General features: G+C 54.3%; 1 protein-coding gene across 2 annotated transcripts in view; it reads left to right on the top strand.

Moving 5' to 3' along the window:
* FBLN1 (fibulin 1) overlaps positions 1-15,736 on the top strand; it is a gene marked incomplete at its 5' end in the record, with an annotated part of 79,388 nt that overhangs the window by 26,018 nt on the left and 37,634 nt on the right. For both annotated transcript variants that reach the window (XM_082849979.1, XM_082849980.1), the window contains 9 exons: positions 2,654-2,713; positions 4,295-4,396; positions 5,023-5,160; positions 6,271-6,408; positions 9,877-10,020; positions 10,831-10,959; positions 11,756-11,881; positions 14,333-14,452; positions 15,319-15,450. In XM_082849979.1, the coding sequence (XP_082706105.1) occupies positions 2,654-2,713; positions 4,295-4,396; positions 5,023-5,160; positions 6,271-6,408; positions 9,877-10,020; positions 10,831-10,959; positions 11,756-11,881; positions 14,333-14,452; positions 15,319-15,450 (1,089 nt within the window). The remainder of the gene's footprint in view (positions 1-2,653; positions 2,714-4,294; positions 4,397-5,022; positions 5,161-6,270; positions 6,409-9,876; positions 10,021-10,830; positions 10,960-11,755; positions 11,882-14,332; positions 14,453-15,318; positions 15,451-15,736) is intronic.

Raw genomic sequence — 15,736 nt, forward strand, 5'->3', positions numbered from 1 at the left:
ATTGTGGGCCTACTGTGTGCTACCGTAGCGGGCCCACAGACCAGTGCTGGCCTGCAACAAAACAAGTACAGAAGTTGGGAGTAAGCTTTTAGAAACTTCTATAAGCATTTGATAGAGTAACATGCCTGTTTAAATGTAAAATTGGGACTTACATGTCTGTTTTCTTATCTTAGTTTTTCTAATAATCTATATTATAAGTGATCAAAGTATTGGTCTAAGATGGGGGAAAGAACCCTGTTCCTTTGGGATGAACTGTGCTAGGGCGTATCTTGGTTATGTCCATTCTACAGATTGGGAGACTGAGGCTGTGGAAGCCTCAGTTCAAGATTCCTTTTCTGGCATTCCTTGCCAGGCTTGCTGGCTCCTGAAAAATGCTGTGGAAATCTTGATGACCGCATCACCTGAGTGATAAATAGTTTCTCATGAGTCCTCCTGGCCTTCTTACCATGAGTCCTTTGGAGGATGGGGTCTGGACACCCTGGCCTGTGCCTGGCACATGGCAGGGACTTGGGCTTTGCTGGGATGGAATGCACCAAGTGAATGAAGAGTTCCCAAGTTAAACATTCTTTTTTTTTCTTTTTTTCTCTCTTTTTTAAAAATTGAAGTATAATTGATTTACAGTGTTGTGTTAATTTCTGCTGCACAGAAAAGTGATTCAGTTATACACACACACACACACACACACACACACATTCTTTTTCATATTCTTTTCCATTGTGGTTTATCCCAGGATATTGAATATAGTTCCCTGTGCTCTACAGTAGGACCTTGTTGTTTATTCATTCTCTGTATAATAGCTTACATCTGCTAACCCCAACCTCCCACTCCATCCCCCCTCACCCCCCTCCCCCTTGGCAACCACAAGTCTGTTCTCTATGTCCGAGAGTCTGTGTCTGTTTCATAGATGGGTTCATTTGCGTCATATTTTAGATTCCACATGTAAGTGATATCATATGGCATTTGTCTTTCTCTTTCTGACCTGCTTCACTTAGTATGATCATCTCTAGTTGCACCGACATTAAACATTCTGAGCAAAGGTGCTCCCGGCCTCCTAACCTAGAGATGACTCACACCCTAAGTGTCTCTGGCTTAGTTCCTCCCTAGCTGAAAAATTCTTTGGATTATTTAGAAACCCTTACCGTATCTTAATAACCCCTAAAAAATAACACCTTATGCGTAGTTAGTGTCTATAAATTATGTTACGCTGAAACTTACAGCAGAATTACTAATATGTGTCTTTCTACTGATGTCTGCTTTTCCAGTGTGTGTGTATCACGTGCTCACTGTAGGCATTTTAGAAGACACGGGAAGGTAGAAGGAAGAGGAAGTCAACATGGAGATAGATATGGTTTCCATCAGGTCACGTTTCCTTCCAGTCTTTTTTCTGTCTCTCTTGGCTTCTCTTGTGTAGGTGTGGCTGTGCTGGGGATACCTTTGCTTTATGCTTTCCCCCCCCAGCGTTGTAATTTGATAGCTGTTGGATTGTGATTGAATTGTGATCACTGTCATTCCATCTTGCGGAAGGTCCTCATCCGCAGAGCACTTGGTTTTTCAAGTATTCTAGGAATTCTGGGGTCTACCCACCCAGGTTACAAGGACTACTCCATTTCTTCTATACCAGAATTGCCAATGGAATACAACCCTTTAAAATGAGGGCCCAGGTCTCCCGCTGGGTCCCTCTCTATCCTATTGTAATTACTGAGAGGAGGGGCCTTGTCTGTGCCGAGGGCTTGACCCTCAGAGCAGATACTCAGATACCTTTGTTGAATGAATTGAGTGAGTGACTGTTGATGTCCGGCACTACGTTGAGCTTTGCAGGCAAAGTGTATAAAATAAGTGAATTCATTTCCTGGGGCTGCTGTAATAAAGCACCAGACTGGGGAGCTTAAACCACAGACATGTGTTGTCTCACAGTCTGGAGGCCAGAAGTCCGAGACCGAGGTGTCGGCAGGGCCGGCTGCTTCTGAGGCCTCTGGGAGCATCTGCTCCAGGCTTCTCTCCCAGCTTCTGGGAGCATGAGGTATGCCTTGGCTTGTAGATGGCTGTCTTCTCCCTGTTTCTTCACACCGCTTTTCCTCTGCGTGTCTGTCACGGAGTCCCAGTTTCCCCTTTCTGTAAGGACACTCATCATTGGATTAGGGCCCACGCTAATGACCTCATCTTAACTTAATTGTCTGCAATGACCCTTCTCCAAACTAAGGTCACATTTCCAGGTACTGGGGATGAGGACTGCAACATCTTCTGGGGTTTGGGGGGGGGGGTGGGACACAATTCAACCTGTAGCCATAAGCTTTTACCAGGTGCATTGTTTTCGGTTTGGAAGATGTGACTTAGTTTATAGTAGGGCCGTGACTGCATTTGCAGAAATATTTGAGTAATGTGGACAATGTAACCACACTCAGCATTAAGTTGATGACTACAGACAGACCCTTGTGCCAGTGCTGTTTCTGTTATAATAGATCTTTTAGAGTTTTAGCTACATTTATAAGTGTGACTCTGTTTTTAAAAAGGATAAAATGAACACTGAGCTTTTTATAAGATGTACCAACAGGCGTTACTGCGTGATATTTACAAGAGAAGATGCTCGGCGTTGCCTCTGTGTTAACGTGGGCACTGTGTGTGGACAAACCTGTGTTTGCCTCTTCCCCCTCAGCTAAGGTCTCTGAGATCGAGGAGGGACAGGAGGACCCCTACCTGAATGACCGCTGCCGAGGTGAGACTGGCCCCCCCCCACCCCAGGACTAGCTGGTGGTTAATGAAGCCCGAGGGGAAGTCAGTGCTAATCTCGCTGGGAGCTTGACCGCAGCCCTTTGGCTGGGAGTCAGCTGTAAGGCCCTGTTGTCTGCACTCCCAGGCTCCTTCCCTTCCTCTCCTCCTACCTGGGGCCTGATGGGCGAGCGAGGGAGAGGGTGGGCTTGTAGAGAAGGGGCCGCTTGAGGAGCTGGTGTGCAGAGCTCTCCCACCACAGCCCACAGACTCTGTGAACGGTGACCCCCAAGGCTGGGAGCCCCTTAGGGGACGGGGGTGAGTGATACTTCATTTTGCGGCTGGAGCTCCAGCTGTACCATCTATGATAGTCATTTGTCTCATAAGAGAGGCGTTTGCAGATTTAGTCAGTAGGGCCTTGGGACTTCCCTGGTGGCACAGTGGTTAAGACTCCGTTCGTGCTCCCAGTGAGTCAGGGGGCCCGGGTTCAATCCCTGGTCAGGGAACTAGATCCCACACGCATGCCGCAACTAAGAGTTCTCATGCCGCAACTAAGGAGCCCGCCTGCCACAACTAAGACCCGGCACAACCAAATAAATAAATATATATATACATATATATATATATATATATATATATATATTTTTAAAAGACTTTAAAAATGGTCCACATCCAAAAAAAAAAGTCACTAGAGCCTTGCACCTTTGTTTTCCATATGCTAAGACTTTATTTCTCTTTATGGAACATTCCCGCATGTCTGGACTGGCAAGTCCGCTCCCCGAGCACATTCAGTGGCTCGCCTTGTGGTTGGGCTTTCATTAGGGAGCCAGTTTAATCACAAAATGATGTGGTTGGTGTACAGTGACACTCGGCACAGAGGGCTGGGGGTTGGGGGTAGGCGGAAGGGAGGGCAGAGAACCCCAGAAAGGCTCGTAATCCTCTCTGGGGGGCGTGCGAGGCTCTCCCTGGGGGAGGGGATAGCTGGCTTGCAGTGGCTGAGGATGGGTTAGCCAGGGAGATGACACTGGCAGGGGGTTTGTGGCAGTGGGAGCGGGGACTTGCAGACCCGCAGCAGCTGGGCACTGGTGGGTCATGGGGTGGGGTGCGGGGAGAAAGGAAGAGGCTGGAGAAGTGGGCGGGGCCCTGCAGGCCCCGGGCAGCAGTCAGAATTTTATTCCCTGGAATCTTTGCCCGGTAGAGGTTTTGTCCCCATGGGATTTGCTCTTTGGGCATCACGCTGGCCGCCCTGCAGGAAGCCTGGTTGGAGGGTGGTACCAAGCGATGCTCAGAGAGCCAGGGGAGCGGGCGGCCGGAGCTGAGGCAGTGGCGGTGGAAATGGGATATCGGGGCCCCGCACACACCCCCGATCTGTCAGATCAGGGCTGGGACCTGAAGCCGCAGCCCCGGGGGGTCTCCCATGGGAAGGGAGGGCGCTGTGAAGGCTGCAGTGGGCTCCAGTCTGGGGAGCCTGCCCTTCTGTGTCAGCCTACCCTGAGGGCGCTTTCTCTGATCCCATCCAAACACCTGGAAAAAACCAGGAGGTCTCCGGGGTGCACCTGGCCTCCGCTCACGTTTGCTCTGACTCCAGGCGGCGGGCCCTGCAAACAGCAGTGCCGAGACACGGGGGAGGAGGTCGTCTGCTCCTGCTTTGTGGGCTACCAGCTGCTCCCGGACGGCGTCTCCTGTGAAGGTAAACGTCGTCCTGCCCCGGGAGCCTCTGCCTCTGCCTCTGCCTGACAGCCAAGCAGGGCCTGCTTTGCACAACTTGGGGCCCCATTCGTAGGTGAAGAACGGTCCAGGACCGGCTTCCCAGCATCTCCTGGAGTTTGCAGCGCCTGGCTTCCGGCCACGGCTGTCCTCCAGCAGGATGTAAACACCGTGCTGTGAAAAGGGGTTGGGTTTGGGGTGTGACCGGGCTCTGAATCCAGGATCTGCTGAGTGGCCCTGGGCACGTCCCTCAGCCTCTCTTGGCCTCTCACCTGTGAGATGGGGGAGACGGAGGGAGGTGGTAGCCCCGAATAGGGGGTTCTCTGGGATCACATGAGTCCAGTTCAGGGCCTGGTGCTTGCTTAGCAGGTGCTCAGGAAGAGCAGTACGTCTGAAATAGCTCAGCAGGGCAGAGAAGCCGTTGCTTTTGCACTGATGGCGAGCACCCAGGGCTCCATTCCGGTGCACGGCCGGAATACGCACGTGCCCGGGGAGCTTGGTGGATGCGGGGGGTCGATCCCATCGTGCCCTCTGGTACATTCCTTCTGATAAAGCGTGAGGGTCGGTGGTTCTTGCTGGTTACTCCTGCGTCACCTGTGTCTCTCCTAGATATCAATGAATGTATCATGGGCGGCCAAAACTGCCGTCTTGGAGAATCCTGCATCAATACAGTGGGCTCTTTCCGCTGCCAGCGCGACAGCAGCTGTGGGACTGGCTATGAGCTCACAGAGGGCAATGACTGCAAAGGTAGGATAAGCTCCGAGTCTCAAAACCCCATCCCCCGGAAGTGCGTATGATGCGATGGGGAAGTGGCACTGGGCTCCCTGGGGTCTGGGCTCCGTGGTGCCGTGTCCCCCCTTTGGCTGCCTGGGGCACTGGCCAACCCTGTTATTAGTGAAGATTTACCTCCTTTACCGTAATGCTGAGTTAATGACAGTGGAGAGTTTGGATTTCTGAAAAGGCTTAGAACACGCTCATTTAAAAACAAGACCAGAGATGAATTTCAGGTGCTCACATGTGCTTTCCAGTCCCCCCACCCCCGAGCTGTTTTTTTGCACAACAGCTGCCTTCCATCTGATTCCAGGTTTCCTTGAAGTTCAAAGCATATTCCCTTCCGCTGCATAAAAAAACATGACATTTCTGGCTGCTGGCTTTCCCCCGCCAAACCATAGATGTTATTTAGCAGATAAGCCTTTGATGAGGATCTGTTAGAACATAGTTTTCTGCTGAGGGTTTCCAGCCCTTCAGAACGACAAGACCACTTGTGTAAAAACGTCGTTTGAATTATGAGGGCCTTTGGATGAGCTCAGTCCTCCCCACCCCTGCAGACTCCCTGGGCGGTGTGGACCTCGAGAACCCAGGGGCCCAGCCAGCTGAGTATACACTTTTGAACATTTGACGCCATGAACTTCAAGGGAAGGGCAGCCAACGTCCAGTCACGACAATCATCTTTGTTAATATCTGGAATACTGCGAGCACTGCAGAGTGAATAAGTTTATAGGGACAGTGTTTATTGCCACTTAAGATCATCGTCGCTTTGTAATCTAAACTAAACATGCCTGAAATGAAAACCAAATCAAACCACATATTGCCAGGAAAATGCCTGGGTTATTTATCACATAACAGAAAATTTGCATCATAAGAACCTTGGGGGAAAAGTCAGTTTTGAATCTTTAGAAACACGAGCACCATTTGGCTAAGGCCCTTTTGGAATGTGACCTCTCTATTGGAACGTTTGGGGTTATAGTCTGAGTAATGAGCATTAAAAAAAAAAAAAAATTCTTGTGATTTTAAAGTGTTGAAAGATGCTTCTGGCAGGACTCTTGCTAACAATTTCCTTTTTTTATGATGTACCAGATATTGACGAGTGTGAGAGTGGTATTCATAACTGCCTCCCCGATTTTATCTGTCAGAATACTCTGGGATCCTTCCGCTGCAGACCCAAGCTACAGTGCAAGAGCGGCTTTATACAAGATGCTCTAGGCAACTGTATTGGTAAGATGCTGCCGCCAGGGCTAACGGGTCCGCCAGGTGGGGGAACCGTCCAGTGATGGGGCACTGCGTAGTGTATAGAACGGAGGTCAGCAAGCTTTTTCTATAAAGGACTGGATAATAAGTTATTCACGGTGGGCTGTGTGGTCTCCGCTGCAACTACTTAGCTCTGCGGTTGGAGCTGGAAAGCAGCCATGGCGGTGTTGAACAAGTGGGTGGGTCTGTGTCCCAATAAAACTTTATTTACAAACACAGGCGGCAGCTGGGTTTGGCCCCACGGCTATAGTTTAGCAATCTCTGGTTTAGATGAAAGCGCTTGTGTTTTGAGGTCAGAGACACCTGGTGTTGAACCAAGTGACCTAAGGTCATTTACTTCCTCGGAGCCTCAACTTGCTTCTCTATAAAATGGGAATAATCATCATGTCTGGCTTGTAGGCTTGAGGCAAGGATTAAACAAGGTGGTTGTGAAGTGCCCTGTGTATTAAAAAATGGTTTTAGAAGATACTCTGTGTTAGGAGTCAAGTTCATAGAGACAGAGAGTAGAATGGCGGTTGCCAGGGGCTGGGAGACAGGGGTGGGGAGTTATGGCTTAACAGGTGGAATTCTGCTTGGGATGAGGAATGAGGTCTGTGGCTGGACAGCGCTGCTGGTCGCACAACACTGAATGTGCCTGATGCCACTCACCTGTACACTTAAAAGTGGTTAAAATGGCAAAATACTGTGTTGATATCGGAGGAAGATCAACGTGAAATGAAAGCAAATCCCGTGGAATTTAGTAAAAAGAGGAGGTCTGGGTGAGACTGCTTCAGTTGCAGAGGCAGCGCGGGGCAGGGGCGAGCGCGGGAGTAGTGGCCAGAGTGACCTGTTCTTCAGACAGGAGGTGGTCCCCGCTTTCTCCTGCAGTCGCCCGAGACTAGCCATCTGGCCAGATCACTGTATGCTGTTGGCGTTTGAGTCCAGGTCTGCCGGGCTGCCCTTGCCCTCTGCTCAGCAGAAGCTTCCGGGTCCTCCCTTTGAGGTCAGAGAGTCGTCTCCCTTGTTCTGCGCTGCAGGCGCCACTAGTCAGAGCTCACCCTTCCTGGAGCTGCCCCGTCGCCCCCCCTGGAAAGGCTGGTACGCCACGAGCAGGGGGCCGAGAATTTCTTCTGTCTCACCCTCTTGCAGATAAATCTGTATTGATCTTTGATTTGAAATGGCAGTTTGGACTGAAAGTCCTTCCCCGCTTTTATTACCATCCCCGGATATCTAAGGACGAATAGAACATCAGCCCCTTAGGACAGGGGCCTCGTCTGAAGCCAACCCCAGTCTTTGTTCCTAAAGCTCCCCTTTCAAGGGCAGGCGAGGCTTCGGAGCCGCGGGGGCCTCAGCTTGGCTGCATTGGCCCCTCGCCAGCCTCCTGCCAGCAGGGGGGCTGTCCTCGCTCCCAGAAGGAGGCCGGGCGAGCCGGAGGCTGACAGCTCTCCCAGGGCCAGGAGGGAGGAGGGGCCTGCCTAGACTTGCAGCGCACTTGCAGGGGGCTCCGCGGAGGATGGCATCTGCCGGGGATGGAAACCCTGACTCATGGCAAAATCAGCCCGATTTCCACAAAGAAGGGACCGTTGCAAGTCTCGACTTAGCCTCGGTTCCCACCCGCCCCCCACCCCCGATGGCAGGGGTGCAGCTCTACGGGGGAGGCTCCAGAGCAGGAGCCCAGGGGCCCAGGACTGGCCGCAGCCCAGCACCCACCCCCGAACTTGGGTCTTCAGAGGTCCTAGAGGCGCCCCTCGTCTCAGCACGCTGGGAGGGTGGGGCAGTCCCGCTTTTTGTGCGCCCACAATCAGGTTCACAGCCTAGTTCACAGTCAAGTGCCACGACCAAGTTCAGGAGTCTTTCGTTTTAAAAATTATCTTTTTTATTTCAAAAGGTATGTCCCTCTTTATTTGCAAAAAAGAAAGCAAAAGCCGAGTGCAGAAAGGGAAAGCTTCCACCCTGCTTGGCAGCGGGAAAAGTTCTAAACACTGCATTCATTCTCGACACAGGGCCAAGCTTTTTCTGAGAAGGACTAGAGAGTAAATATCAACCTCGTCGACCGAAGGGTCTCCGTCACAGCCACGTGGAAGCAGCCGTGGGCACTACATAAAGGAATGGGCCTGGCTGTGCTCCAGTAGAACTGAACTTACGAAAACAGGCAGTGGGTGGGATCTGGCCGGCGGGTTATGGTTCGCCCACGCCAGGTTTAGGGGCCCTCGTCCTGGCTGGGAGGCGGGAGACCCTGATTGTAGACCTGAGTGGGTCCCAGCCTTGGGCTCGGGGAGTTTCCTGTTTATAAAATGCAGATAATTCCGTCCTGCCTAACTTGCAGGGCAGTACTGGAGGGGAAAGCTTTTGTAAACTGTAAAGTGCTGCACTGCAAGACCGGCAGCACAAAGGCCGACACCAGGATGGGGAGGGAGTCGGGCTGCCCATTTGTCCGAGGAGGGTGGGCCTTGGCTGCGAGGGGAGAAGTACAGCTGGTCCTCTACCATCACCCCCTTCTCTTGGCCCCCCTAGATGTTTATAGGTGATTCCTGAAACCTTAGGTCCTTCTGGGAGAATACTCCTGGTAGGAAGTTCAATCTGTGCGGTTTGGCACTGAATCTCAGTGTGATCAGTGAACACATGTGTAACCCAGTTCTCCTTCTTGGTTTACTGGTTCACACTTGCTGGGCATGTGTTCATCAAAGGGGAATGCACGCCCCACGGTCCCCCATCAGAGGCGTGTCCAGTCGGGGAGGGAGCCACCGTGCGGAGAGCTTAGAGCAGCCCTTCCCCGGGGGCGCGAGTGCACACAGGCCCTGTGGAGCCCGGAATGGGGGTGGGGATGTGGGAGAAGGTCGTGCCCAAGCTGTAAGAAAGGCACGTTCACCAGGCAGACCCGGGCGCTGGCTTCCCAGGAAGGAACTGTGAATAAAGGCGCAGAGGCGGGATCTGAGTGGCCGCTGGAGGCTAGGGCTGGAGTCTGGGCTGCAGGAGAGATGGACCCGAGTAAGGCTGGGGAGTGGGGCGCGGGGGCCAGCCAGTCACTGGAGGAGCGCAGAGCACGAGTGCTGGCACCGAGGGGGCGGCCGCCTCTGCCCCTCAGCCACTGCTCAGCTCAGGGAAGACCCTCATTAACCGTGTGGAGTATGTGAACACAGGACGGCACCTGAATTGCCAAGTTCACCGTGTGGGACTCACAGGCGGGCAGCTTCGGATTCTGTGCAGTGGAAGATGGAAGTGTTGCGGGTGTAGGGGCAGGAGGATGGACCGGGGAGGGGTCGTTACGGTGTGGTATGCTGCTGAAACCTGGGAGCCAGTTGGGAGGCTGCTGTGTGGTCCAGGGCGAGGGCATTGTCGTAACTGCATTCGTGGTTTTTAAAGAGGAGGGAAATGGGATTTCTTTGAAGATCCAGGGGTTGGGTTTTGGGAAGCCCTCCGGGTTTAACCCCGTTGTCTCCGTCTTTCCCCCTGTAGATATCAATGAGTGTTTGAGTATCAGTGCCCCATGCCCTGTGGGGCAGACATGCATCAACACGGAGGGCTCCTACACATGCCAGAAGAACGTGCCCAACTGTGGCCGTGGCTACCATCTCAATGAGGAGGGGACCCGCTGTGTTGGTTGGTATTAAAAAAAGAAAACCTATTTGAAATGGACTTTTGGTCTGCTCCCAGCACAGCCCTCCCTTCCCTGGAAGGAGAGAGCAGATCCCCAAAGGAAGCTGTTTGCACCTGTCCGTCCATCCCATTGCTGATCTCCAAGCATAGGTCTTTACTGGCTGTAGCCTGCACCGTTGCAGTAGAATGCCAACCCACCCACTGCCGCCAGCTTTGCCCCTTCAGTCTGTCTGGTTCCTCCTGAGCTGAAAGCTCTCTTGCGCCTCCCTGCTCACAGCCCCCGTCGGTGATGACCCCCCATTGGCGGCAGACAGAGGACAGATGCCCTCTGCTTACAAGTCAGTCCTCCCGAGTTGGCCCCAACCTCACAAACTTTATGATCCAGGTGCCCTTTCCTCTCTGTGTGGTGTTTGCTCTTACATGCTTCCCTCTTCACCTACGTTCTTTTGGATTCGGGCAAGGGCATTGTGCGCCCCGCCTGCCCAGATGCCTGCCACACCGAGGAGTCTCCTCCCTGTAACGCCCAGGGCACTTCCTCAGCCTCTGCCCAGTCACTGGGCACTTCCTGCCTTAACTAGGGTCACTGCTGGCCCAGAGCAGCAGGAGGCCCCCGAGGGTAGAGGCTGCGTCTGCGTCAGCCATCTCGCCAGCATGGACTTGGCACATCGTAGGTGCTCTATGAAATCGGGTTAAGAATTAAATGATGCCGCTTTGTCCATTACGTTTTAGTTGGCTCCTTCCTTTCTGATCATCTTAGGGCAAAAAGCCCCCGGCACACTAAAGGTTCTTCACCGTGTCTTTCTCTTTTGCAAGATGTGGATGAGTGCTTGCCGCCCTCTGAGCCCTGTGGGCCGGGGCATCACTGTGTGAACTCCCCTGGAAGTTTCCGCTGTGAGTGCAAGGCCGGCTACTACTTCGACGGCATCAGCAGAACGTGTGTGGGTACGTGGGTGTCCCTGCAGAGGGCCCGGCCAGATGATATCAAGGAGAACCCAGCCTGGGGCACCCTGGAATGACCGTGGTCTACTCCTCACCTCTGAAAATCCCAAGTGCAGACAGTCCCAGAGAAGGGACCCCGATCGGGAGACCCCCGTTCTGGTTCCAGCTCTGCTGCTGCCAACCATGTAGCTTCTGGGGAGGCCCTCCTGGGCGTGAGCCAGGGTCCTTACCTGTAGAACAGGTGCTCTGCTTGCCCCGGGACCTCTGAGTGTTTGAGGCTCCAGCCAGCTCTACAAATGCCCCAAAGTCTTAGTGATTTCCCAGAGGTTCCTGCCGACGTGCAGGGCTGCAGGGCCCAGAGCTGTGTGCTCGCCCAGGGCAGTGAGAACCCAAGATGGCATGGTGGCCCGAACACCAGGGGCTAGGACAGGTCCTGCTGGTGGACGCCAGCCATCCCCAAACCAGGGTGCTCAGGGGAGCCTGGCACCTGCCCCGCCCAGCCCCACGGCACCTTTGTCGGATCCTGGAGGGCACTCTCTCGGGCTCTGGGGTGGAGAACTGGCGGGTGGGAACGTGCCCAGGCGTGCCGTCGCGGAAGGAGCACGAGGCTCGCCCAGCGGGCAGACAGGCCGGGGCCGTCCCAGCTCCCCTGCTGACTTGCCGCGTGTTTGGGACAAGTCAGTGGTCTTTCTCTTGGAGAGGAGGCCAGGGGAAGTGGGGGACAAAGGTCGTGAGCTGCCACCACGGGCAGCACTGCCCAGGGAGGACGCTGCCTGAGCCACTTCCTGCTCTGTTTCAGACATCAACGAGTGCCGGCGCTACCCCGGGCGCCTGTGTGGCCACAAGTGCGAGAACACGCCTGGCTCCTACTACTGCAGCTGCACCATGGGCTTCCGGCTCTCCTCTGATGGCCGGTCCTGTGAAGGTGAGGGCAGGGCGGGGCAGGGTCAGGAGCTCTGTGACTGCATCCGCGCCCCTTCCCCCAGGCTGCCCACCTCCTGGGGAAACCACCACTCTCCCTGCAGCTCCGCGTGCGACCGACTCACATTTATGCCCTAGAGCGTATCAAACAACATATCAGCAGGGGAGGGACCTCTAAAAGCTTGCTTGTCGGAGATGACTGCCCTCCCCAGTTTCTCCTGGGCCCTGCAGGGGGTGATAACACCTGTGCACACGTAGGGATGGACAAGTTGGCTGCAGAAGCCGGGTGGGAGGTGGCTGAGGGTGTGGGGTTTGGGGGCGTCTGGCCCACTGCTTACTCACATGACCCTGGGGAGTGGCTGACCTCGCCTGCCTAATTGTCCTCACAGGGGAAACGCGGTTGTTTATGCCAAAGAGAAACAAAAGCTGGACACTTGTTAAAAGTGGGAAGACAGACTTTATTTAGACTACGCAGTAGGGGAAAGAGACTTCAGCGTAAATTGGTCTCAACTCCACCAAAAAAAAAGGTGCAGGTTTTTTAAATGCTGGGGCCTGCTAAGGAATAGTTCTAGAGGATGTTAAGGGCGCTGGTCAGTGGAATTAGGCCAGCTGTGTCTTCTCACTGGCTCTGACCCTCCTGCAGAGTCTGGGAGATGCGGTGGGGGTGGGACCTCCCCCTGATGACCGCATTTCAAAGGCCTGGTTCCCACCTTAAAAGGACCTGGGTTGCAGAAGATACATCTCAAAGGGACAGAAAGGATTTACATCTGCAGGTTTTCTAAAGTAAATGCTTCTAAGGAAAAGGGAGGTCAGGGCCTGTCTTCCGGTGTTGGCTGGAATACACAGGAAATTCTTTGGCAGCATCAAGCTTTCCCAGGCAGGCATTTCAAGGGTCATGGTCTTGGGCTGATGCTAAAGTTTGGTCAGGTCTCTGGGTTGGGGGGCGGGTTGGACCGAGTCATGAGTGTCAAGAGTCTTGGGGTTGTCAGATAACATGGACCCCACCTGATGGGATGGACTGAAATGAGGGGAGGGCCTGGCACATAGGAGGTGCTCAGTGGATGTCACATCTTCTGCGGGAATTAGGTGATGAGGTCAGCGAAACTGAGAGCTTCTGACCCCCCTCGGCAGTCGCTCACATTGCCCACCGAGCTCCCTTCTTTGCAGCGCGGTGCCCAGGGGCAACCGGTAGAGCCACACTCAAGACATGGCAGGTCTTAAATTTCTGGATTAAGAAGGATGATCACCAAAGTCAGATATGCCAGGATGCACCCCAGTGTGTAATTCTCAACCTGGAGCATGGACAGTGTGAGGACTCCTGGGGCCGAGGCTTCTCCTGAGATTCTGGAATTTGTCCCCAAAAACCAGACCCAACACACACATGTAATGGCAAGGGGCAAGATTCATGCACGGTGGTCCCCCTCGGGCCTGGGTTCACATCCCAGCTCTGTCACATTTACGGCCTTGAAGGAGTAACTCAGCGTTTCTGGGCCTCAGTGTGCTCATCCGTAAAATGGGGAGAGTAGGACCCACCTTGTAGGGGGTCGTGAGGGTGAGTCAAGGTGAAGCCTGTCAAGGGTTTGTCACGGTGCCCACTTGTGACATGGGGACTGCTCGGATCACTGTCATTATCACTCGTGGCTAGTGCCGTCCCCGGTCACTCCTCAATGGCTGAATAGTAGGTATTCATATCTATGTTAGTGGACAGTATTGTGGACACAAGGCCAGGGCCTGGCCAGCCTTGCAGTGTTACTCCACTAAGCACTTATCAAGCACCCGCCGCCCCAGACGTGTAGCAATAACATGGTTCCTGTCTTCGGGGAGTGTCTCTAGGATGCAAGAAACCACACTGAGCAGAGGTGAGCAAGTGAACAGGTGGCAGCCAGGCCAGGCACGCGGGGCTGCAGGGATGAGACCCGGGGCAAGGGGCTAACGGACATTCTCGGCTGCTCAGCCCTCCTGCACCAGAGAATTAGCAGTAAACAAAAATGACGAGGGACGTCTAGGTCAGAGGTTGGCAAACTTTTTTTCTGAAAGCCACGTAGTAAATAGGCTTTGCCAGCTGCATCTCTTTTGCGACTCTTCAACTCCGCCCTTGTAACGCACAAGCAGCCATGGACCATAGTAAATGAATAAGCGGGGCCGCGTACCAATAAAACTTTATGTGCAAACACAGGTGGTGGGCCGGAAGTTTACTGATCTCTGCTCTAGGCAAAGGGAGCAGAGGAGCAACAGCCCAGAGTCGGTCTGGCTTGAAGCAGGTGGTGGGTGTGGGGAGATGCCAGGTCCTCCGGCCGTGAGGGGCCGGAGTGGGGCCTCTCTCCCTTGGGGCAACTCCAGGCAGGTCTCTGGCCCTACACGTGGTAACCTCTGCCTCTGTGTGTGTGTGTGTTAACTTGAGGGAGGTCATGGCCCCGCCGGCACTGAGCGGTGACCCCGGGACCCTCTCTTTCAGACGTGAATGAGTGTAGCAGCAGCCCCTGCAGCCAGGAGTGCGCCAACGTCTACGGCTCCTACCAGTGTTACTGCCGGCGAGGCTACCAGCTCAGTGACGTGGACGGGGTCACCTGCGAAGGTGAGGGCTCCCCGCTCGGCTGGGGGCGAAAGCACCCCCTCCCCTGATCCCCATCCCCCACCTCCTGGCTGCCGGGTGGTTTGTTTATTTTTCCCTCTAACTGAAATTTATTCCGATGCACGTTGCCCATCGTTGAGAGTGAAGTGTGTAAAGGGGCAAAGCCACCCGCAGATTTTTCTTTAGTAAAATGACACGTGACAGTGGGGATCGCCACGTGTGCTGGGACCTCGAGCAGGGCAGTGGTGGGTGAGGAGGGGCCTCAGGGGCCGCCCACGTCTCTGACACGCAGCTCTGCCTCTGGCCTTTTAAAAGCCCCTCCCTGGGCCTGGACCATCCTCTCTGTCACATGGAGGTTAAACCCACACACACCAGGTTGTCAAAGGATGAATCCAAATGGTGACTCAAAAGCACTTCATAGGTGCCTGGCACGATGTAGGTGCTCAAAGGATGACTCTGGTTAAGATTATTACTGTTTCTGTATAAGGTGTGTTTGTTATTAGCACATTTATAATAATCAGCATTAGGACGTAACCAGCCAGGGCACCTCTACATGTGTCATTCTGAAGTCCTGGGCACTGCCTCCTGCCTCCGGTTCCCCAGTCTCCTTCCTCCCCTTCCACGTGCACACTTCACACCATGAACTTGCTGTGTGGCCCTAGGCTAGGCTCTTACCCTCTCTGGGCTTCAGTTTCCCCTTCTGGCGTGATGGTCTCTGAGGCCGTCCCAGCCACAGCACTTTGAGGCCCCCCGCGCCGTGTCCGGCTTGTACTGCGTGGCTGCCCTCCAGGCCGCAGCTCAGCCCACCACGGGGGGTGTAGCCCAGCCGGGGTCCACACAGATGCTGAGGGTGGGCTTTGCCGTCACAGACATCGACGAGTGTGCCCTGCCCACTGGGGGCCACATCTGCTCCTACCGCTGCCTCAACATCCCCGGAAGCTTCCAGTGCAGCTGCCCCTCGACCGGATACAGGCTGGCTCCCAATGGCCGCAACTGTCAAGGTGAGCGGGGTGGGACTCCCGGGGTGTCTCGGGCCGGCTCGGGACTCTGCGGTGTTGGGGGACAGAGGCCTGGCAGCCACACCACAGACGGGATGCGTTCGGAGAGGGGACAGCTCTGCATCCTGGGTGTGTCCTGGGCTCCACGGGCACCCTGGTCTCCCATACCCGGGCACACTTGTCCGCCGGGGGTTCTGAGCCTTCCACCCTGCCCTGGACCAGCCCCAAGAGGGCCCGAAGCAGGGCTGACAGCCTTTAGGAAGATGCCCACCGTGGAGGAAACAGAATG

Source organism: Leucopleurus acutus, assembly GCF_964270905.1.
Source record: "Leucopleurus acutus genome assembly, chromosome: 11".
In the NCBI taxonomy this organism is placed as follows: Eukaryota; Metazoa; Chordata; class Mammalia; order Artiodactyla; family Delphinidae; genus Leucopleurus; species Leucopleurus acutus.